General features: G+C 44.9%; 1 protein-coding gene across 1 annotated transcript; it reads left to right on the forward strand.

The window, feature by feature from the left end:
- Window positions 1-1,072: 1,072 nt before the first annotated feature.
- Window positions 1,073-17,310, forward strand: THBS1 (thrombospondin 1). The gene is made up of 22 exons (XM_027083850.1): window positions 1,073-1,234; window positions 1,810-1,905; window positions 2,183-2,742; window positions 3,659-3,734; window positions 4,016-4,215; window positions 4,330-4,452; window positions 5,502-5,595; window positions 6,997-7,170; window positions 7,481-7,657; window positions 7,961-8,134; window positions 8,372-8,499; window positions 8,606-8,758; window positions 9,201-9,419; window positions 9,784-9,891; window positions 10,438-10,597; window positions 10,741-10,859; window positions 12,462-12,696; window positions 12,885-13,112; window positions 13,282-13,553; window positions 13,960-14,057; window positions 14,161-14,300; window positions 15,208-17,310. The coding sequence occupies exons 2-22, from the start codon at window positions 1,839-1,841 to the stop codon at window positions 15,213-15,215; spliced, it is 3,513 nt and encodes a 1,170-aa protein (XP_026939651.1). The 5' UTR covers window positions 1,073-1,234; window positions 1,810-1,838; the 3' UTR covers window positions 15,216-17,310.
- Window positions 17,311-23,223: the final 5,913 nt, after the last annotated feature.

A 23,223-nucleotide genomic window follows, 5' to 3' on the forward strand; every position in this document is an offset into this window, starting at 1 on the left:
AAATGAAAAGAACGTTTAGGGAGAAAAAGAAAAAAAAAAAAAGGAAATAAAATGATAAGCAGAGGGTAATTTATTACTCTACGGGTCTCTTCTGTAAATAATTTGAGACCCTGGAGCCAGATGGTGCTGCAAATCCTCCAACCTCCAAAGGAGTCACGTTAAGAAGCACGAGTGGGCACAAAAACTGTTTTTCAAGACACAATTTCAATGTTGGCTTGAGGGAAGTGGATAAGAGTAAGTTTCCTTAACATTCCTGACTAGAAAGAAGCGGTCAGCTCGCGTCCCCTTGATCAGAATTCGCATATCGCCCCCAAGCGGCCAGCCCTGGAAGCGCCGCAGCAATTGGGAGAAGGGACTTGCCCAGGGACTCCGGGGCCGGCAGCTGCAGAAAGGATGCCCTGACGCGCCGTGGGAAGCCGAGCCCCGTAGCCGCCCTGCTGGCCGGCGCGACACCTTACTCACGTCCCTCGCGGGGCGGGGTCAGGCGGAGGACAGGCGTGGGGCGAGGGCAGGAGCGCGGCGCCAAGTGGGCCCCATGGTCCCCACCCCACCTGGATGGATGGACGAGGGTCAACAAGTACCCAAGAGGGAACTCCTTCAACAACTGATTTCCTCATGGTCCTATTTACCCCGTCGGGCTCAGTTTTTCCCGTACAAACGGGCTCGTGTCCACCCTTCAGCCGTCGCGCAGGCATTCAAGGGAACGGGTTTGCCTGAAAGCCCCCCTAAGGGTCTTGGGTGGCTGTCCAGAGCCCCGTCGGCTCGGGATGCGCACAGAGCGCACGGGGCCGCGCGGCGCCAGAGCCAAAGTGCTGAGCCCATGAGCGCCAAGGCCGCGTGGGCGGGCACCTAATTTTCTGAGAAGTTCCAGTGCTCTTCGGCCCGACCCCTGTCGCCCCCCTTCCCCTTCTAGCTGGAAAGTTGTGCGCCAGGCAGTGGGGGGCGGAGAGAGGAACCCAGACTGGCCCCCCCTCCCGCTTCCTGCCCGGCGGCCTCCCATTGGCCAGAGGAAACCCCAGGAATGTGAGCGCCTCTTTAAAAGCGAGCGGCTCCGCCGCCTTGCCAGCCAGTGCACTCCGGCCGGCCGCCGAGCGCTCACCACGGCGAGCTCTCCCCGCGCACCCTCCGATCCCTCGGCCTCCGGGCGTACCGCTCTGCCCGTGCTTCTCCAGCGCTCGGTACCGTCGCTGCGCCTTCGTCGCCGGCCCCGGCCTCTGCACCCGTGTCCACACAGGTAAGGAGTCCCTGGGCGGCTGCCGAGGACCAGTGCTGCCCTGGCCATCCACCTGGAGCTCCCAGGCTTCGGCGCCTCAGGGACCCCGGATCTCATACTTTTCGTCTTCCCCATCCTGTCCCTCTCAGCCGCTGGGGGACTCTTCTCATGGAAGGGCTCCAAGGGCCATCCTCTCCAGCCCTGGGGTTCACAAACCAACTCGCCAGGACACCCCAAGATTTTCTTCTCCTCGTCTTCCCTAAACCTTTCTATCAGTCCTCTAGAAAAGAGTTTAGACTCCCCCCGTGCCCTCCCCGGGCCCCCAAACTATATCTCCTGATGCTGCTGTTTACCCTCAACTTCTTAAGGAAAGGCACCCCGCCCCCCGATTGTTGGTCTTGCCCCACAATCTCCTCCCCTCAACTCTCTCGTTTTCTTCCTGCTGCCCTCTCCAAAGTAAGTACTGTTGCCCCTCGTTGCCGCAAACGTGGAGCCAAAGGGGGATCCCCAGGGACCCGGCCCCAAGCCCAGCCAGGTTTTGCCCACCCGCCCTGCTTGGCTGCCTCTGACCCTGGGCTCTGTGCTTCTTGCTGCAGGCTCCCTGCTGGGCACAAACAGCTCCACCATGGGGCTGGCCTGGGGACTCAGTGTCCTGTTCCTGTGGCATGTGTGCGGCTCCAACCGCATTCCAGGTGAGTCTGTATAATACCTTTTGAGGGGGGAGGGAAGAGGAAGAGGTCCGGTTACCCCAGGTGTGCCTCCCTCCCATGCACTCCCCTCCCAGCTGCTTCTCCCCTGAGCCCTGACCGAACGTCGGGATGCAGGTTCCCTGTGACCCTGGTGTTTATTCAGCTCTTTCGGTGGCTGCCAGGAGCTTTCACCCTGTCCCTCTGCCCCACACCCCAGAGCTGAGCCCCACCCCAGGCCCAGCCCAGAGAGCTCACCGTGTGTCCTGCTCTTGTCTAATAGAGTCTGGGGGAGACAACAGCGTGTTTGACATCTTTGAGCTCACGGGGGCTGCCCGCAAGGGTTCCGGGCGCCGACTGGTGAAGGGTCCTGACCCTTCCAGCCCAGCTTTCCGCATCGAGGATGCCAACCTGATCCCCCCTGTGCCTGACGACAAGTTCCAAGACCTAGTGGATGCTGTGCGGGCGGAGAAAGGTTTCCTCCTCCTGGCCTCCCTGAGGCAAATGAAGAAGACCCGGGGCACGCTGCTGGCCGTGGAGCGGAAAGACCACTCCGGCCAGGTCTTCAGCGTGGTCTCCAATGGCAAGGCGGGCACCCTGGACCTGAGCCTGACCGTGCAGGGGAAGCAGCATGTGGTGTCGGTGGAAGAAGCACTCCTGGCGACCGGCCAGTGGAAGAGCATCACCCTGTTTGTGCAGGAGGACAGGGCCCAGCTGTACATCGACTGTGAGAAGATGGAGAATGCTGAGCTGGATGCTCCCATCCAAAGCATCTTCACCAGGGACCTGGCGAGCATCGCCAGGCTCCGCATCGCCAAAGGAGGTGTCAATGACAATTTCCAGGTGAGGCCTCTTCAATTCCTGGTCCATGGGGTCGACTGAGAGGCAGCTGATCTGCCAGGAGGGCAATCACGGGAGAGGCAGGGGTTCTAGGACAGGAAATCCTGCCTGTGTATTAAAGCAGCGGTTCTCACACTTCAGGGAGCATCAGAGTCACCCGGAGGACTTGCTACAATGGGTACTGCTGCACCCCACCCCTAGAGTTTCAGATTCAATAGGTCTGGGATGGGGCCTGATAACTGGCATTTCTAACCAGTTCCAGGGTGAGGTTGGCGCTGGTGTTCTGGGGACCAGACTTTGAAAACCACTAAAGGAAACAAGAAATAGTTTTCCTATAACAGCCTGTTCAAAACCTTAAATACTCTTTATGCTCTTCTCAAGGAAAGAACTTATTTCAAATGTGTTCCAGCAATTACAATACTGCTTGAAGTGGGTACTTTTAGGAGCAGAATAAATACCACTTTGCTATTTGATTCCTCATGGGGATGTAACTGGTCTCAAAGAAAAGATTAAAATAGTGGCTATTTGCTGCTGCAGCTTCTTCCATGCTTAAACGTCTAGATCTTTGTATCTGTGGCTTTGAAACGCCCACATTTAACTCTTTGACACTGGAGAGTGTCATTCTATCCTCCGGTCTCAGTATCAGATTCCATTTCCTGTGTCTCCGAGTAGGCTGATAACTGAATTCTTTGTACAACACTGAAGACTTGGCACAAGACACAGTTAAGATTTTTGAAGTTGTTTGGCTGTTCATGTTGGTGTGTTATTTTGACATGGTGATCTTAAAAGGGAGTTCTTTGAAACTTCTAGAACATCTGTTGTGTGCTTTTCCCAGCATAAACAGTCTCCCCCACCCACTGACCCCCGCCCCCCCTCCCCCACCAAGCCTCTACAAATAATGTGTGTCCTCTGCCCACAGGGCGTGCTGCAGAACGTGAGATTTGTCTTTGGAACCACACCAGAAGACATCCTCAGGAACAAAGGCTGCTCCAGCTGTAAGTGTTTTTAGGGCATACAGGGAAACTGGGGCAATTCCACCCAAAACAAGTTGAGAAACGTATGCAATGGTGGTTGTGCATAAATTACCCCAGGGAACATAGCTAAGAGGTATATAAAGGTGACCTCCAACAGCACACACACGCATCCCGTCCTCCTGCATCCCTCACCCAAAATGAAATGTCTTTTACGGCTAGGAACCCTGGGGACTGGCAGGTGAGGTCTTCTGCTTGAAGATCCTCTATAACTTTCCCCATCGTGTTCCTCTGTTCCTTGGCAGCTACCAGTGTCCTTCTCACCCTTGACAACAATGTGGTGAACGGTTCCAGCCCTGCCATCCGCACCAACTACATTGGCCACAAGACAAAGGATCTGCAAGCCATGTGCGGCATCTCCTGTGATGAGCTATCCAACATGGTCCTGGAGCTTAGGGGCCTGCGCACCATCGTGACCACGCTGCAGGACAGCATCCGCAAAGTGGTCAGTGGCCTCCGCCCCCCCGCCCGCTAGCACGAGCCCTTGAACGTGTACCACCGATGATGCTGAGGGACTGAAAGTGAGGCTGGACGCTAATGACCTTTCTCCCCCTTTTAGACTGAAGAGAACAAAGAGCTGGTCAATGAGCTGAGGAGGCCCCCGCTCTGCTACCACAACGGAGTCCAGTACAGGAATAGCGAGGAGTGGACGGTGGACAGCTGCACTGAGTGTCGCTGCCAGGTAAGGGGCTCGAGAGACTGAGATACGAATAGATGGTGCACTGAAGCCACAGTCTCTGGGGGAAGATCCAGATAGCTACACAGGCCCTTTTTATGTTCCATGGCCTGATAACCCAAATGGTGTCTTTTTCTTAAGATGCAGTTATGACATCTAGAAAATCTTTAAATGCCCAAGAGTTTTTCAAAGTCTTAATGATACCCTAGGCTAAGTATCTAAAAGAACGTATCTACTTAAACATCTCAGTAACTTACCTGCTTTAGTTCAAGGGCTAAGTGTTGAATGTCAGGTAAGTAAAACCTAGTTGAACTTTCTTCCCCCCAACCCTAATTCGTATTCAGCTATGACACAGAGATTCTTTTAATACAGTACCGATTGCTGTTCAAATCACTTAGCCCACCATGTTAGGACAGAACTGCCCACTTAGCTCAGATGGCACTGCCTGCAGTGTGTATGTCCTTCTGGGTCTCCCTGCCCACCCTGCAACGCCAGGGGCAGGGGAGTGAAGGGGGTTTACCTGACTCATTGAGCAAAGTCAAGCTGAAATACAAATCACGGATTGCTGGATTTGCGAGTCAGATTTACTAAATTCCCATTCTCGTCCAATATAATATAAAGCCCGATCTATACATGAGAAAATACGATGCTCATTGATCTTCTTTTCCCCATAAAGATATAATTTAAAACTTTTCAAGTCCTGGCTGAGTTTCATGAGTTTGATTTTTAGATGCAGAGTAATAGATCTGACCCATGACATTCAGTGGTTCCCGCTGGAGAAACTCTTCACGCTGTCCTGTGCATGAGAAAGTGACTAAGTGGCAATTAAGAAAGCTCTCTCCGAGGGGTGGAGTGACAAGTAACTAGCACCAGAACTGTCTCTACAGTACTGGTGGCTGCCAACATGACAGAGGCAGATCTTCTATTAAAATCATTCCACTAGAGCATTTAACAGCCCTGACCACGTGTCAACCTGTAATGGAAATGTTTCAATATGTAAACTTCGGCTTGCAGTATGCCTAGTAAACCATTTCTCCCTCACTCCTGCCCTGCAGAACTCAGTTACCATCTGCAAAAAAGTGTCCTGCCCAATCATGCCCTGCTCCAATGCCACAGTTCCTGATGGAGAATGCTGCCCGCGGTGTTGGCGTAAGTTCTTAAAACTGCATAATCATGCTTCAGCGACTGGATCAACTGTACATAGTGCTTGAACCCCACCCCCATCTCCATCATATGTTTTTCATTCAGTTTCTTGCTGCGACACCTGGTTAACTGATGGCTTGTCTGCTGTAGAGAGCCAAAAGTGCCCTTATGACTAAACTTGATTACCCCCCTGGATCACAGTACAGGCAATAATCTTGGTATAGCTTATTGAGAATGATCCTATGCTTTGAGGAAAGAAGAGAGGAATCGGTAGCAGTGATAGCTCTAAGTTGACTGCTTTTAGAATTTGACCTTATGGCCTAGAGTCAAGAAAAATCTGCTCACCAGAGAAATGGATGGCTTTGGTGCGAGCATTGGACTTAATTGGGCCTGAAAGTTCTACCCATTTTGTATACAGACATAAGAGACCTAAGACAAAACAGCAGTTTGAGTGTCAGGGCCATAAAAGAAATAGGGCACTGTGTTGTTTCATGGTACCCAATCCCTGGCTTTTGTTGCCAGTATGAATTAATCACTTTGCTGAGACAGTATAGTAGGTACAAGTCATAAAAATGATTCATCACAACTAAGATAAATAAGACGAGAAAGTAGCACTCACCCTTCACACCCACACCTCCCACACCCACTGCACCTACACACACTGATCACAACTCAGAATAACCAGTCCCCTCCAGAGATCACTTCAGGTGTGGGTTAAAGGGAACAAAGCCAGCTGGGGACTGGCGGAGCTCTGAACTTGAATCAGGGATTGCTAGGAAAGCTTCCAGCTGATGGCAAGAGAAAACAAGTTCTCTGTCTCGTGTCAGATACAGCTAGACGTGACTGTAGTCATTGTGCCTGGGCAGATGATAAACAAACGCACTTTCCTCTGGTGAAAATATATGCAGAAAAGGTCCCAAATGCAAGGGTGAGAGAAGCAACATACTGACTAACCTCATGACCGAGCTGGAGCCACAGTCAACAGCGGCTCTGCTGCCTTCAACTTCATCTGCCAAACACATGGTCTCTGGCTCCCCTGAAAGGCAGAAGTGACTCCTATAAGTTGCCTAAAACTCAAGTATTTTTGGAAGCCTGGGACTGGAACTGCCTACTGAAATATCTTAAGTCAGAAAAGGGAAACTCATTTGAAATGCAGACAGGAGGAGAGAGGGAGTGATGAATAGGAACACACACTGGGAAAAGGCTCAGCTGTACCAGCCCAGGCAAAGCATGCAACTGCTACGAGGCTGTGCACAGAATGACCTGGCATAAACCCCTTGGCCACTGGCCTGACAACTACATTGCTTGTCACCCTCTAGCAAGGGAAGAAGAAAGTCCTGAGCAGAGCAGTCTAAAGAATAGCTTGTTTTAATGATTGCACGCTAAATGCGCCCATGTCCTCTGCAGCCAGCGATTCTGCGGATGATGGCTGGTCCCCATGGTCTGAGTGGACCTCTTGCTCTGTGACATGTGGCAACGGAATCCAGCAGCGTGGCCGCTCCTGCGACAGCCTCAACAACAGATGCGAGGGCTCCTCCGTGCAGACACGGACCTGCCACATTCAGGAGTGTGACAAGAGATGTAAGTATCTTGGCCACTTGGGGATGCGGAGAACTGACCTGTCCCTGTCGTCACCAACAGCAGCTCCATAACACAGAGGTTAAGAGCACAGGTTCTAGCCTCTGGACCTAATCCCAAGTCTCCCCCTTATCTATGCACCCTTGAGCACAACTTAGCCTCTCTGAGGCTCTTTCCTCATCTGCAAATCGGGGGTAAGAATAGTTCCTGATAGGGCTAGTTTGAAGATTTTGTTTAGATAATGCATTTAAAGGCACTAGCACAGAGCTTGGCTCATGGGAAGCACCGTATAACCATCTGGTTTGTCCTTTAGTTAAACAGGATGGCGGCTGGAGCCACTGGTCCCCGTGGTCGTCTTGTTCTGTAACATGTGGAGACGGTGTGATCACAAGAATCCGGCTGTGCAACTCTCCCAGCCCCCAGATGAATGGGAAGCCATGTGAGGGCGAAGCTCGGGAGACCAAAGCCTGCCAGAAAGACGCCTGCCCCAGTAAGTGCACGCGTCACCCGGCAGCAGCTCTGCCCAGCTGGCTGGCTGGCATCTGCAGCTTCCAGCTCGGTGGGTCATGGACAGGGAAAGGTCCCTTCCTAGAGAAACAAATAGAAGCACAGTCCTGCACAGCGCAGCAGCTTCTTTTAATGGAAAACAGAAAGAACAATTTCAGACTCACCCTCTTCCAGAACATTCTTTCCATGTGTCAGGGTAGCATGAACACACTCAGGAGAGTCTCCTGTGAAGGTAAGGCGTTTGAAAATCGGCGTTAACTTTGGCCTGTGGTTCATTTTCTTACAGTCAATGGAGGCTGGGGACCCTGGTCGCCATGGGACATCTGTTCCGTCACCTGTGGAGGAGGGGTGCAGAAACGGAGTCGGCTCTGCAACAACCCCACACCCCAGTTTGGAGGCAAGGACTGCGTTGGTGATGTGACAGAAAACCAGATCTGCAACAAGCAGGACTGTCCCATCGGTAAGCCATGCAGCCCAGGACAAAGCCACTGAGTGCCATGGTTAGCGTTCACAGGGGTTCGGCTTTGAATGGTCCTGAGTGATTTGATTACTCTAAAATGCCAGACGGACAGCATAATCTCAACAAGCTATCAGTTGTTTAGACCCTACAATATTTTACACCCTGGTTTAAGTGTCCGGAATGGCAGTTACTGGGAAGCAGCTGAGACCCACCATTTGCCTGTCTCTCTTGTCTCAGATGGATGCCTGTCCAATCCCTGCTTTGCGGACGTCAAGTGTACCAGCTACCCTGACGGCAGCTGGAAGTGTGGTGCTTGTCCCCCGGGCTACAGCGGAAATGGCATCCAGTGCAAAGATGTTGATGAGGTGAGAAGCTGGGAGTTACCAGACCTAGGGAAGCAACTCACCTGTCCTAGTCATTTCCTTTGGCAGTGTTCTCTAAACACGAAGCAAACTGCTATTTCTTCCATAGTGCAAAGAAGTCCCTGATGCCTGCTTCAACCACAACGGAGAGCACAGGTGTGAGAACACAGACCCCGGCTACAACTGCCTGCCCTGCCCACCACGCTTCACCGGCTCGCAGCCCTTCGGCCGGGGCGTGGAACATGCCACCACCAACAAACAGGTAGAGCAGAGGGGACTCGTAGACGGGAGTGAAGGAGGGGTGTCCTCAAGCGAAAGAGCCACGAAAGGAGGGAACGTCATCTTATACCCTTCACAAAAAACAGGGAAGGGGGTGAGTGGACAACCTAGCTCTTAGAAACGGGACTAGAAAATCCACTGTACCTCCAGCAAGGAAAACAGGTCCATCACCTCTGACAATGCTGCTCTGGAACAAGTTGTGAGTGGATGGACTTCTAAGTGCCTAGGTGCTGAGCAATTTCAAGGAGAACGCACATAAAGCCACGTTAGCCTGTAACCTGGACATACCCAGGGGCGGATGGGGAGGACCCGCACTCTTCCCATGGAGCTCTGTCTGTTCAGAGACGATGGGGATCTGGGTTCTTGGTTCTGCAGTGTCTGGGGACTCTCGAAGGCTCTGCCTTAATGTCAGGATGTACCCTCAGGTGTGCAAGCCCCGCAACCCCTGCATGGACGGCACACACGACTGCAACAAGAATGCCAAGTGCAACTACCTGAGCCACTACAGTGACCCCATGTACCGCTGCGAGTGCAAGCCCGGCTACGCCGGCAACGGCATCATCTGTGGGGAGGACACAGACCTGGATGGCTGGCCCAACAAGGACCTGGTGTGCGTGGCCAATGCAACTTACCACTGCAAAAAGGTAGCCCCCACTTTCCTCGCCCACCTCCAGAAAGCCCTTATCAAGGGAACAGGCTGAGGGATTTTAAATGCTTAAAAGTCTGAAAATGAAACTGAAAGATTAAATCATCCAAAGGCAGAGCAGCCCTAATTCTTATTAATATTAAATCACTTGGTGCCAAGATCATGAATGGGGCAGCAGGCCCTGTGGGCAGTTGTGTTCCACAGTCGATTATGTTGTCCAAAAAAATGTTCACTTCTCTACCAAATACCAGCAGAGCATGGCTGTGTTCCCAGCGTGTACAAAGTCTAGAGCGTTTATCTCTGGTGCCTGAGCTGAGCAAAAGGCATGCAAACTGCAGCTGTAATGTGTCTTCTCTTTCCAGGATAATTGCCCCAACCTTCCCAACTCAGGGCAGGAAGACTATGACAAGGACGGAATCGGCGACGCCTGTGACGATGACGATGACAATGATAAAATTCCAGATGACAGGGTAAAAAACGTTTTCTACTCCTCTTTCAGCTTTTGTATTCAGCAACAGCCTGTAACACCTTGAGATTCAATGAAGTTACTGATATCTAGGATCATCAGAAGTTATTTGTTGTGTTTCAGTAGTTTGAGGACATAGATGTTGCCAAGAGAATTTTTAAATGAAGGTTTTGTTTTTCATCACAACCTTCCCTTCCCCCGGTTGAAGCAAGAGGTTACAATATGTGAACAAATGACACTTCGCTCCCCAGATTGGTTTCAAATGTCTTCTCTAAGTCACATTAAGATTTTCTTTGAGCGCACTGAGAGCAGTGATGTTGAGTTTCTATTTACATCTCACTGACTCGTAACCAACAGCAATTCATTTTTCATTCATTATGTCCTGGCTTTTAACTTTTGCAGTGACCATTTTACAGAGGATTCAATTAGTATATCCACTAAATAGAAAATAATTGTTGCATATTTTCACAGTTTTATAAATATTCTGCATGTGGTTTGAGGCGGGCTTCATGGACCGTGTTGTAAAATGCTCTGCTTCTTCTCTTTGCAGGACAACTGTCCGTTCCATTACAACCCAGCCCAGTATGACTATGACAGAGACGACGTGGGAGACCGCTGTGACAACTGCCCCTACAACCACAACCCAGACCAGGCTGACACGGACAACAACGGGGAAGGAGATGCCTGCGCAGCAGACATTGATGGGGACGGTAAGGCACTCCCTGACTCCAGCGGGCCCCAGTGTCTCTCACTTGGCTCTCAACCTTGAGCAGCCCTGGCTGTTAGTGTGCGATTTGGTTGAAACAGCTGAGGCTGGAGATTCCAGCTCTTACCTGTCCCCTGTTCTCTGCAGGTATCCTCAATGAACGGGACAACTGCCAGTATGTCTACAACGTGGACCAGAGAGACACTGACATGGATGGGGTTGGAGATCAGTGTGACAACTGCCCCCTGGAACACAATCCAGATCAGGTCGGTGGATTCCTTTCAGAATCTTTCAGTAAAGTGTTAGAATATCCCTTTCTAGGCCTCTAAAAAAATGGAGGAGTTAAACAGTTCAAACATTACCACGGCTCTCAGTGCTCTCATAGCCAATTGTAATATTTTCATGTGAACAGTTTGCCTGACATGAGTTCCTCGCAGAGTCTCATAGGTCTTTAGTGTGACAGTCTTGTAATGTCAATCCTGTCTTCTACAAGAAGGTCCACGTGACTTGCTCAGCGGGATCTACCATTGTTAAGATAAATTATACAAAGCAGAAATCTGTGACTGACGACTCTACGGGAATATTAATCATATTTGAAACGAAGAGGTGGAAGAAAATATCCCTAAGCACGATACACAACCATTTTCATGGCTAATGATATAATCTGGCTGCAAGAAATTCAAACTAAAAATAATTCCCCCAAACTGGAGAAATCCCTGTTTCATTGTCATTCTTCAAGTGTTTGGCACTGCAAGCAGATAATTCTCTGTAGCACTGCCAGGGAGTGCTGCAAATAGACATCAGCCAGAACAAGTTCCTTTTCTTGTGTAATTGCTCATCATTATTTTCTAGCTGTGAAAGTTAAGGCATTGTTCTGAAAACATAGAAACCAGCTTTTAAAAAATGGGAATATTTTTAAAAGATTCAAAAAATGAGAAGTCCAGCTGAGCTCCTAATGTTTGTTCGTTTGAGCTCCTATAAAACAGAAAGCAACAGGATGAATCTCTTTGGGGCCGTAATGGGAAAGCACGAATGATCTGGGATAGCTTTCCTGATCAGATGGCATTGAGGGTCATCTATTTTGAGTTTGGATCTTACTATAAATTAAACCTCAATGCCATTTAACCTCCCTGGATGAGTTTTTGGTTCTTCCGATAATAATAAAGTTTATAACAGTTAATGAATCATGTAAAAATCTTAATGGCAAAGAGCATAAATACTGGCAAGAAACATTTCAACTTGTGTATAAATAATCCCTAAGCATCCCACACACACTGAATAATGTAAAAAAGTACTCTTGAGAAGTACAGTTTTGAAAAAATTTACAATTCTGACTACCTGAGCCAACAGTTGACAACCATTATGGACTAGAGATATAAAACCAAATACCTAAAAAAAGAAGAAAATAATTGATCCCACCATATGGATTTCCAAGTATGTATAAAAAGCAGTGCATGTTGCCATGATTTAATGACCTAGAGTAGACGCTGACGTGTCAACAATTTCCTAATTGAAAACTTAAATGGAAAATAACAAATTGTACTCAAAGAATTTCATTTATCATTAAAATATAAGCAGTTAACATGGCATTCCATCCTTGGGGATTAGTTAATGCTTTCTATTGAATTTTATTTCGACAGTTTCCTATTTAAAAAAAAAAAACAACAAAAATCCCTATTAAAACTGTCATATGAAAACAAGAGTCAAGAAGAAAAACATTTAAAATCTGTTAATATGACTAGCTTTTGGCAGTGGCATATAGACTTCAAACCTCACTGGCCGAATCCAACACTGGAGAATCTTACAGAAGTTCTCTTTAGCATCAATGATTCATACTCCAATTGACCCTCTGTTTCTGTCTCTTTCAGCTCGATTCTGACTCGGACCGCATTGGAGATACCTGTGACAACAATCAGGACATTGATGAAGACGGCCACCAGAACAACCTGGACAACTGTCCCTACGTGCCCAACGCCAACCAGGCCGACCATGACAAGGATGGCAAGGGCGATGCCTGTGACCATGACGATGACAATGACGGCATTCCTGATGACAAGGACAACTGCAGGCTCGTGCCCAATCCTGACCAGAAGGACTCTGATGGTGAGTCACTGAAGCCACTTTTAAAGAGAGTCACTGAAACCATGGCTGTCTGGATTCAGGAAATAAAAACAAAGCTGAATGCATTTAAGGATGAACAGACCAAATGTCAGCTTTGAGAAGACAGTGAATTTCTGGCACCAGTCACGGTTATTTCAGAATTTCACTGTACTCTTGCCTTTTGGCCTCAGGTGATGGTCGAGGTGATGCTTGCAAAGATGATTTTGACCAGGACAACGTGCCAGACATCGATGACATCTGTCCCGAAAACGTTGATATCAGTGAGACCGATTTCCGCCGATTCCAGATGATTCCTCTAGATCCCAAAGGGACGTCCCAAAATGACCCTAACTGGGTTGTACGCCATCAGGGTAAAGAACTCGTCCAGACTGTCAACTGTGATCCTGGACTTGCTGTAGGTGAGTAGTGAGTTCTTCTAACGAAAGGCCAGTGCATAGAGGGGAAAGAAGCAAATATAAAAGCTGGCAGTCGTGTGTGTCCCCATGGGTGCTAAAAAATGCCTAGGAGTGTAACAGAGAACTTCCCGAAGGCTGCAGGTTTTAACCTGGGTCTCGCCTCCTCTTCCAGGTTATGATGAGTTTAACGCTGTGGACTTCAGTGGCACCTTCTTCATCAACACCGAAAGGGATGATGACTATGCCGGATTTGTCTTTGGCTACCAGTCCAGCAGCCGCTTCTACGTTGTGATGTGGAAGCAAGTCACTCAGTCCTACTGGGACACCAACCCCACAAGGGCTCAGGGATACTCCGGCCTTTCTGTGAAGGTCGTGAACTCCACCACGGGGCCTGGCGAGCACCTGCGGAATGCCCTGTGGCACACAGGAAACACCCCCGGCCAGGTGAGAACAACACCCTGCAGAAGGGGGAGAGGTGCTAGACCAGCACAAGGGATGCTGTGCTTTGGCCAAGCCTCCCAACAGGGAATCTTAGATATCACGTTCCCCGCATCACCAACTGCAGCATTAAGTTCTGCTTTGAAAAAACATCCTAGGGTCTGAGAGGGGAGCCCACTTCAAATCCAAAGGCAGTTTTAGCCTCTTCAAACAAACAAAAGTTTCTCTTCTCTCTGCTTTATATGTACATTCAAGGCTACACATCTAATGAAAAAGGCCTTCGGAAAAAAATCCTACATTGCAGCCCTCTAATTTAGGTCAACTCTGTACCTTTCAAGCACCGTTTCTCATGGAATGAAATATAAATCTCATAATGAGGCTGTTTCAACCTTTTCGTTTCCTTTTCCTCCAGGTACGCACGCTGTGGCATGACCCTCGTCAAATAGGCTGGAAAGATTTCACCGCCTACAGATGGCGTCTGAGCCACAGGCCAAAGACGGGTTTCATTAGGTAAGATTGCTCTGATTAAATTCCACTTAAGTCACACTGACGGGAGAGAAGGAGAGGACCAAAAAGCAAGGGTGTCACTAACGCGACTTCCTTTTTCCTGCAGAGTGGTGATGTATGAAGGGAAGAAAATCATGGCCGACTCAGGACCCATCTATGACAAAACCTATGCTGGCGGTAGGCTAGGGTTGTTCGTCTTCTCTCAAGAAATGGTGTTCTTCTCTGACCTGAAATATGAATGCAGAGGTAGGAGCAAAATGACAGTGAATATACCAGTTGACATCCCTAGTTCAGACCAATACCAAGAATGCCAATCATGGGAGAGGCTGATTTAAAGGCTATTTTAGAGAAAGGGTTATTTATATTTTGCTGTTGAAGGCATATGATAAAAAATGAAATAGTGCCTATGAACTGCGGCTTATGAAGTGCTGAGTCCTTGTGAACCATTTTAATTTAGCCATCTCTGTTCTCTTCATAGCCAGTGCAAAGTAAACTGCAGACAAGCTCCTGTACAGTTCAGACCCCAGCAATAATACCTAAAATTTTTTTAAATTTTACATTTCTATGTCTTGCACACCACTTAGTTTTATTCATGCCATTACGGCCCAGGTTGTCTTTCAGAACCTTTCCCTCTTGGAAAGGAAGGGAAAGGAGTATTGCCTTCATGTTGGCATGTTAAATTAACTTTCACTACTAACCTTTGCTCTTTTTTTCATTTAGTGGTTACTTAAGCTCTCACTGAGTCTAGCATTGGGTCTCCTACAAAACAGGTGCTTAATAAACGTTTACTGGGCCAAGCTTGGAGCCAACAAGATGAAGCACAGTAAAAAAAATATGGTTGCTGTTACTCAATATTTAAATTATGGTGTAATCTTTGAGTCTTAAGTTGTAAAATAAAACTCCCTAGAGTTTTAACACGGAAAGACTTAGAAAGCACAGCATAAGTTCTAGAAGGTTATGCAGTGTCAAGCTCCTAGCAACCATGTTCCAACACACTAACGTGTAATTATATAAGCTGACAATCTTAAAATATGCTTTTGACATTATAAAAGTAGAGCTATGCCTAGGTTGTTAACGTATTAAGGGATATTAAGATGACAATGCCTTGATGAATTAGTTCATGTATTTATGTGTTTGTCTATTTATTTAACAGATTCCTAATCATCAAACTGTTGATGAAAAGACTGATCATAACCATTGCTGGTATTGCACCTTCTGGAACCATGGGCTTAAGAAAACCCCCAGGATCACTCCTCCCTGCCTGCCTTTGCTCTCTGCTTGCATCAGTGTGGACTCTTAGAACATGTGACTTGCCTCAAGAAAATGCAATTTTCCAAATCAGACTCAGCATTCAGCCTCTGAATGAGAAGAATCTTCCAAGGATATAAACAATGACTTTGGTTGGCTTTTGAAAAATCAAAAGCATCCACTTGCTTCGGTTGGAAGGTGCCTGTCCCACTCTGCTTTTGTCAGGGCAGAGGGCGATTGTGAAGCCGGCTCTGAGCAGTGGACTCCAAAGCGTTTTCAGGCGTGTGAGAGAAGGGAGGACTCGCTAGAATTGACAAACAAAACCAGCCCTGACCTACTCCCTCGGGAATGGGGGGGCGGGGCCGAAGCCCTAAGGGGAGGGCGCATACCCAAGAGACGATTGTATGAAGAAAACATGGAGGGACTGTTCCTTTTTCGGTACTAAATCATTTTCAGGGGAAAGACTGTTGATGGATTTCATGATGCTGACCCATGTTAGCTGATTGACCCACGTAAATAGGCACTTAAATAGAAGCAGGGAAGGAAGGAAAAGACTGGCTTGTGGACTTCCTCCTGGATATCCACCCCTTACACATCACCTGTAGCAACCAGAACAGGGAGTCAGAACTAAACCAGCACAAGGCAGTGCTGGCTGCCACTGCCTGGTTATATTGAAATTGTCAGTTGTATTCCAGACGTAGCTTGTGCAGATGTAGCAGGGAAATAAGAAAACCTACCATCTCAGTGAGCACTGGGCTACCTCCCAAGGGAAAGGTAGCCGTGCTTGTATTTTTATGGTTAGAAAGGCACAAAATTATCAACTAAGACATTCCTTTTCTCTCTCTTTTCCTGAATATCATGGAGTTTTCCAATTTTCTCTTTTGGACTGTAGTTTGGTGTTTTTTTTTTTTTTTTTTTACAAACATTTTACAATGTAAAATATTTATTTTTTACTTATTCTGGAGGATCTGTCTGAAAGACTATTCATGGAACAGGAAGAAGCGTAAGCATATCATCTTTGCTACAAGTCTTCATGACTGTAAGATTGTAAATACAGATTATTTATTAACTCTGTTCTACCTGGAATCTAGGTTTCATATGGAAAGTGTTTGAGAGCTGGTAGTTGAGATTGATCAGCAAAACTTTCATAGGAATGGCACAAGGAAATCAGCACAGCAAGCTGCTCTTCATTTTGTGCTTAGACTGAATGATTTGGGATTCTTCTTTTTTCCTTTATTTTTTCAAGTGGAATTATTTGGTTGTCCATTTGCAAGTGTTTTTAGTTTGCAAAGAAAGCCAGGAGGGCTTTAATACTGTTTTGCTCCATCCCTTGTGCCTATTTCCAGGGAGATGAAAAGCATCTACATTTATTATTTTTGCCTTTTTCCAAATGAAAAAAATGACAAAGGTGAAACTTGTATACAAATATTACCTCATTTGTTGTGTGACTGAGTAAAGAATTTTTGGATCAAGCAGAAAAGAGTTTAAATGTCTAACAAACTTAAAGCTACTGTAGTACCTAAAAAAAAAAAAGTCAATGTTGTACATAGTATAAAAATTCTTCACAGAAAAGTATTCCCAATAAGGAAATAGCATTGAAATGTTAAATACATTTTCTGAAAGTTGTGTTTTTCTATCATCTTGTATACCATTGCTTTATTTTTATAAATTATTTTCTCATTGCCATTGGAATAGATATCTCAGATTGTGTAGATATGCTATTTAAATAATTTATCAGGAAATACTGCCTGTAGAGTTAGTATTTCTATTTTTATAAAATGTTTGCACACTGAATTGAAGAATTGTTCGTTTTTCTTTTTGTTTTGTTGATTTGTTTTTTGCTTGTTACCCTCCTCCCTGTTTTTACTATTTGCCAATACTTTTCTAGGAATGTGCTTTTTTTGTACACATTTTTATCCATTTTACATTCTAAAGCAGTGTAAGTTGTATATTACTGTTTCTTATGTACAAGGAACAACAATAAATCATATGGAAATTTATATTTATACTTACTGTATCCATGTTTATTTGTTTTCTGGCTTTATGTTATGAGGTATGGGTAAATTCCATCCTCAAACCAATAGAGTATATACAAAAAGAAAACACAGTAAGTAACAGGAACATTCATATTTCCTATACGATTTAGGAAGACTGAGTTGCTTAGATGACATATTTGCTGGATTTGTGGAATAGAAGAACAAAACAAAAATTAACCTGTCATATTAAAAACACAGCAATGAGAAATGTCCCCCCGAGATGTGGGACCCAAAAGGATACAAGTTCATATTTTACCAGTGTCACTAAATGTCATTTATTGAATCCTTTTCAAAGTCCAGTTCTGTTTCTAAAAAACAGTGAAAAAGGAAAACAGGAGTGAAGCACACAGAATTCACAGCTACATCTTCTGAGCCATGAATGAGGGCACTGGGTGGGCAACACCATTGCACGTTGTGGAGAAGCTTTAGAAACGTTAATGGAGGAAGAACTGTCCTCGAAAAGTTGGGTCAAACTCTACACGTAACACTTTTTGGAGAACGACTATACCTTTGGTCAAAAACGGATGACTACAGAGACAGGTCGAATTTGGACGAAATCCTAAAAACATATATACATGTAAAAAATCAAATTATTTTGTGAAGAGAAGGCCAATGCCTTACAATAAGCAGAACTTGAGTTTCAGGTGGGCTAACCATGAATGTAGAATACTGGCCAAGTTTTAGTTTTAATAAGAACAGGTAGAATAAAAAAATTTATGAGTAGGTTAAAGGTCTCACTTTGAGATCCATTAAAACAAAAAGGACTGGCTGAGTGAGATAGACTCTTTTTCCTTGTTGATCTTTCTCTCCCATTCTAGAAACATCTATCTAGGGTAGCATAGTCCTATATAAGTATAAATTGCCAAATCATTTTATGGTATCCAGGTGAAGAGTCAGGAACTAGAAGGTGTTGGTAATGGTTATAAAATTTGGAAAACTGATTTGAAAGAAATAATTCTTTGAAACATGACATTCACTCTCTGAGCAGCTCAACGTGTGAAGTCTTGGGAGAGAATTCTAATTCACTTTTAAGTAACAGAACAAAAGTAACTCAAAATATCAAGATGGGACAGAAAAAAGTGTCTGGGAACAGGAGGTTTTTCCCAGGCATGCTGCATATTCACTCCAAGACTGACCTTCGTATCAGGTTGTACTAAAATACAGGATGTGTTAAAAATTAAAATTATGCCATCGGGGTATAGCTTTTTCCTTCTATTTTATTGTCATGCATTTCAAAGAGTTGGATAGGACGGCAATTTTAGGTCCTCTGGGAATTTACAATAAAGGTGATGCCAGTAATTTTCTTGAGGAGTCATAAGTAGAAAAACCTCAAATTTTAAGATCCTAAATTCATTCCTGAAATGAATTAGCTCTTGCTCTTTTATATCTTTTCTTCTCTATCTTGTTCTGGGGCAAACACTCAGGTCTAAAAGGAACCTTAAAATAAAAACTTATTTTTTAATAACATTTTCTTTCCCTATCAGGGCCTTTCTTTTTTTTTTAATCTGGAGGCTTCATGTTGAATATATTAATCTGGAGCCTTCATGTTGAATATATTATACAAATTCAGCTTGCCAGTTCTTATTAGAGGTACTTTCAGTTGACATGCTATGGAATGGTGTCACCTCTTTCAATGGTAAAATTCACTACTTAAAATCATTCTGTTTTCCTTTCCTTCTCTTAAACTCTTGTAACATAAAGATTCACTCTGCCGCAAATACCATTTGCAGGAACAGTTTACAAAGGCATAAGCTCTCTCTCCAACATCTATCTCCCTCTCCCCTTCTCTCGCTCTTTCCTGCTCTCCCTCTCTCCCTCCCTCTCCCTCTCTCTTTCTCTCTCTCACACACATACACATACATGTCAAACACCAGAAGCACATGGGTTTAGAAAGCCCCACTCCTCTGAAAGGCTTATGGGCAAAAATGGCTCCTCTCTATCACCACTGCAAATCCCCATCCATACCACCTCTCTCCTCTGATTGTTCTGACCCAAACCCTACGCCACACACGTCACTCCTATGAGAGTCCAAAATCATGACTTTTAACCTCTGCTGGCAACCCACGGCAAAACTCTTAGCATCAAGACAAATTACACTGTAGCACATTAACATCAACAAGAACCACTGCTGTTTTAATATAAACTGAAAAAGGCTAGAAAAAGAAATTGCCTATCAATTCTTCTGAAAACAGTAGCTATAGAAGTCTTCACTTTAAAAAGTCAAGCAAACTTGATGTAAGCAATCACTAATATTATCCAATATCAGTAGATGAAAACATTCGAGCGAAAAATAATAATGCTACATATACGTTATTCCAAATTTTGTTAAATACTGCACAATAGCTCTTTTTTTTTTTTTTTTTTTAGAATCAGAAATAAATTGGACTTCTAGTTCTAATGCCAATTCATCATATGGAGTGTTGACATAAAATGTTCTCATGAATCCAGGCTACTCACTTGTAACTAACAAACCCTCTCTCTTCAAATAGTACCTACCACAGGTTATTTTTTTTAAGTAGCTGATCTTTATTTGCTGCATTGTAAAAGGCAAACTCTGAAAGAAAATAACTAAATATAATATATGTAATAATTCAGTCAAACTTCTGCTTATGAAAAGTACCATTACTAATAAGATAGCAAGGATAGCCTAACATTGCTTCGTCAAGAAAATTCATTTCTCTCCACGGCAAGTTGTACTTACTTAACAGGCATTAGAGAGGAGGAAAGAAGGGAAAGCAGGGGCAAAGCTACAATTCATGGTGATCAAATCTGTCTAAATCACAATAAAGTGGCAACGTATCAAATCAAATACAAAACAATCATAGCATTTCAACTAGTTTTAACGTAGCACACATACATAAATGTTGGTTTCTATAACGTATCCCTGATGTTGCAAATTTAGCAATAAAAAATTTTCCCAGGAATTTCAATGAGGAAAAACCACTGAACAATTATACCACGAGTCTCAAAAATATCAAGGAAATGTGATCCAGAAAGAGAGAATCCAAACATTAAAATCATCATTTGAGGAATGGTCTCTATAATGCATTCATTGAATTCAAAGAATTTGGAAAAAAATGTGATTTAACTTAATTTACCAGCTTTCTTAAAAGCACACCCCAGCAAGTCTTTGCTTAAGATTCTTTACATTCTTCTGTTACATCTTCAGTCTCCTGTTCATCTGCACATTAAAAACAATAACCAAATATGTCAGCAATCTGTGCATAATTAAGAAAAACCATCAGCCTATAAAACATTAAATCCTTTTACACATGAGACAATAATCACATTCTCATTTAATACTGGACAGCTCACCACAAGCTGCATACAAAATTTACAAGAAAAAGTGAGAGATAAAGTGCCTGCCTTCATTGAGCTTATAGCTGAGGGACAGTTTTTTGGGTTTTGAGAGCTAAAATGGTTTTGGATTTGGAGATAGGCATTTTTTCTTTGTACTAAGTTTCTGGGAAGCAGGGTGAAACCAAAAGTAAATGTAAATATTACAGTTAGGGTAGATTAGAACTAATCACCTTTCATTTCTTTAATGTGAGAAACAAATTGTGACTCTAACAGAAATGGAATGGAAATATTCTTCTTAGTGAGAATGTTATCAGAAAAGGCAGAACGGACAACAGCACCAAATAAAAGAAGACAATAAAATAGAATCAGGAGAAACTGGAACCCTCACACACTGCTGGTGGGAATGTGAATGGTGCAGGGGCTTGGGGAAAGTCTGGCAGTTCCTCAAAAGGTAACCAGAGACCCAGCAATTCTACTCCTAGGTATGTGCCCAAGAGAAATGAAAACATGCATCCGCCTAAAAACGTGCACACCAAGATACACATAACAGCCCAGAAGTAGGAACAGCTCAGATGTCCATCGATTGATGAATGAATAAAGAAAATGTGGTAAACCCACACAAAAAAATATTATTTAACAATAAAAGAGTAAAGTACTGATACATGCTCCAACATGGATGAACCTTGAAAACATTATACTAAGAAGCCAAACACACAAGGCCACATGTTGCATGATTCCATTTACATGAGTGTCCAGACTAGGCAAATTCATAGAGTCATAAAGTAGATTAGTGATCACCTACGGCTGGGGGGTTGAGAGAAGATGGGGAGTGACTGCAAGTTGGTACAGCGTTTTTCTCTGGGGTAAGGAAAATGATGTAAAATTGATAGTGGTAATGGATGCGCAATTCCGTGAATATACTAAAACCCACTGAATTGTATGGTATCGTTGAACGGTGGCCCCAAAAAGGTTATGTCCACATCCCAATCCCTGGTACCTATGAAACTTATCTTACTTGGGAAAAGGGTCTTTGCAGACATAATTAATCAAAGATCTTGTGATAAGAGCATCCTGGATTATCCAGGTGGGCCCTATATTTATTAACAAATGTCCTTTTAAGAGAAAAGCAGAGGGAAATTTGAGACACACGCAGAGAGAGAAGGCGGCAATGTGAAGACAGAGTCAGAGACTGGAGGGATGTGGTCACAAAGCGACGAAGCCAAAGAATGTCAACAGCCTGAGAAAGTGGCAGAAGCAAGGAAGCATCCTTCCCTAGAGCGTCCAAGCAGAGTGTGGCCTTGCTGACACCTTGATTTCAGACTTCAGGCCTCCACAACTAAGAGGTGATAAATTTCTGTTGTGATCATTTGTTGTGGCAACCGCAGGAAACTAACACAGGTATTTAAAAAAGATGTCAATAAAGCTGTAATTTTAAAAATCAACCTAATAATTAAGGGTAAATGATTTGGAGTTTCAGAGAGTAAAGTGAGAAATGTAGTGATAGTGTCAATGCATGGAGAGGAAACAGTAAACAGGATGTAGAGGAAGGTGGGATGGATGAGAAGTGCACCTCAGTAGCCCACACATGCAATGAGCGATGATAAGACCACAGCCCCTCGCCTTCATAAGTGCTCGTCCTTCTCTGTGGAGTGTTTTCCCTCTTGCCCACCCAGTAAATGGCCACTCATCCTTGGAGGCTCAATTCAAATGCCACCTCCCCGTCTCTCCAGTGTTCATCATTCCCTCTAGTGTTGTCAAATACTTTGTCAGGAAGCTCTTATATTCTACTTGTCCCACTATGCTGTGATGATCTGCTTAAGTGCCTGCCTTCATCAGTAGCCTATGAAATAATTCAGAGCAGTGATCATGTCCTACTCACCTGATAACCTAGGAGCAGCATCCTTCATGAAGGAATACAATGGAGCCCTGGAGCAGTGGTTTTAATCATAGCTACACAACAGAATCACCCAGACCCCATCCTCAGAACTGACTTTAAAAAATACAGATGCCCAGAGCCAACCCCTAGAAATCAATTTAATTCTGGAATGAAACCGAGGCATTAACCTGTTTTTAAATCTCACCAGATGAATCTAATGGGCAGTCAGAGGTAAGAAGCATGGTGTAAGGCATGGACTCAGTAAAGCTTAACATGCCAGGCGGACCTGAGGCAGATGCCAAGGAGAGAGGTCTGAAAATCAAAAGTACACAAAGCACAGATGATCCCATACTGGCTAAGTGTGTCTCCAAATAAAATACTAACCATGAAAGAGTAGAGAACTCAAGCTAGGACATGCTTGCTCTCAGTGCTTAAGAGGAAGGTTACCCACAAGAAGGACAACAGGGATGGTTGGGGAGATAAGAAGACAATCTAGAAAAGGAAGTGACCTTCATTAAAATGAAATTCAAGAAGATAAAGCAGGGATTGAGCAGATGGGAAAGAAGATACTTTCTGACATTATTTTCACCACCACCACATATGCTGGTATTTTTATAATCCTAAAATAGAGTGACTAGCAAACCATCTAATTCAGATCTTCTCACACTTTACTGTGCATACAAATCACCTGCTGGGGGCATCCTGTTAA

The sequence above is a fragment of the Aethalodelphis obliquidens genome, unplaced genomic scaffold, assembly GCF_003676395.1.
Source record: "Aethalodelphis obliquidens isolate GAN/ISIS:26980383/991018 unplaced genomic scaffold, ASM367639v1 scaffold51, whole genome shotgun sequence".
In the NCBI taxonomy this organism is placed as follows: Eukaryota; Metazoa; Chordata; class Mammalia; order Artiodactyla; family Delphinidae; genus Aethalodelphis; species Aethalodelphis obliquidens.

Bases quoted from the DNA above. Each gene is read 5' to 3' on its own strand.
- THBS1 (XM_027083850.1), top strand. From the start codon at position 1,839: ATGGGGCTGGCCTGGGGACTCAGTGTCCTGTTCCTGTGGCATGTGTGC. The intron at 8,500-8,605 runs GTGAGAAGCTGG...TTTCTTCCATAG, and splicing joins AGTGCAAAGATGTTGATGAG to TGCAAAGAAGTCCCTGATGC. The intron at 9,420-9,783 runs GTAGCCCCCACT...TTCTCTTTCCAG, and splicing joins CAACTTACCACTGCAAAAAG to GATAATTGCCCCAACCTTCC.